The sequence below is a fragment of the Chionomys nivalis genome, chromosome 1 (genome assembly GCF_950005125.1).
Source record: "Chionomys nivalis chromosome 1, mChiNiv1.1, whole genome shotgun sequence".
NCBI classification, from domain to species: Eukaryota; Metazoa; Chordata; class Mammalia; order Rodentia; family Cricetidae; genus Chionomys; species Chionomys nivalis.
This window is the reverse complement of record NC_080086.1, coordinates 600051-601241: the sequence shown is the minus strand read 5'-3', so window position 1 is coordinate 601241 and position 1191 is coordinate 600051. Positions and strand designations below refer to the sequence as shown.

The following is a 1191-nucleotide window of genomic DNA, read 5'->3' as shown; positions in this document are numbered from 1 at the left end:
GACACCTAACCTTCAGCCAACAAGCATAATAAGATTTTGATTGGTTGTGGTGTTATAATAAAGTATTAGTAATAAGCTAACCTACTTCCCATCTTCAAAATTTCCTACAAAGTGATATTAAGTATAAAAGTAAATGTAGCTTTTCTATTTCAGCAGTTACAACAATGAGATAACAAAGTATTTCAGTTTAGTTTTCCGATAACATTAATGGGGCACTATGTTTTTTTCAGATGACCATATGGCCACAACCTGCACTAAACCAATGAAAAGATGAACAATGTCACAGAATTCATCCTCCTGGGCTTGACTCAAGATCCAGATCTGCAGAGACTCTTATTTATTGTGTGCTTAGTAATCTATTTGATTACACTGGTAGGTAACACACTCATCTCAGTCACTATCTTCATCAGCCCGGCCCTGGCTACTCCCATGTACTTTTTTCTGTCCTACTTGTCCATCATAGATGGTTTCTACTCTTCTTCCATAGCACCCAAAATGATTTACGACCTGATCTCTGAGAAGAGCAGCATATCCTTCAATGGCTGTATGACTCAGCTTTTTGCAGAGCATTTTTTTGCTGCAGCTGAAATCATCTTGCTAATTTCCATGGCCTATGATCGCTATGTAGCCATTTGTAAGCCTTTGCATTACATAACCATCATGAGCCAACCTGTGTGTCTATTCCTGGTGAGGACTGCTGTCATCCTGGGATTCATCCATGGAGGAATACAGATTTTATTTATGGCCCAATTACCTTTCTGTGGCCCAAATATCATTGACCACTTTATGTGTGATTTAATACCACTCCTCGAGTTGGCCTGCACTGACACTCACACTCTTGGGCCTCTGATTGCTGCCAACAGTGGGTCACTCTGTTTGCTCATTTTCTCTATGCTGGTTGCTTCCTATATTGCCATCCTTCACTCCCTGAGGAATCACAGTTCAGAAGGTCGTCGCAAGGCCCTGTCTACCTGTGTTTCTCATGTAACTGTCGTTGTCTTATTTTTTGTACCTTGTTCATACCTGTACCTAAGGCCTATGACTTCCTTCCCCACTGACAAAGCCGTGACTGTATTTTGTACCCTGGTGACACCTATGTTGAACCCTTTAATCTATACCCTCAGAAATGAGGAGGTCAAAAAGGTTATGAAGAAGCTCTGGGGTCAAATGTGCAAAGCTGGTGATGCATAA

At 41.1% G+C, this 1191-nt stretch overlaps 1 protein-coding gene across 1 annotated transcript; it reads left to right on the top strand.

Annotated features, from left to right (window-relative positions):
• The first annotated feature begins 270 nt into the window (after positions 1–270).
• Positions 271–1191, top strand: LOC130878172 (olfactory receptor 4C45-like). Its single transcript, XM_057775996.1, has one exon. The coding sequence runs from the start codon at positions 271–273 to the stop codon at positions 1189–1191; it is 921 nt and encodes a 306-aa protein (XP_057631979.1).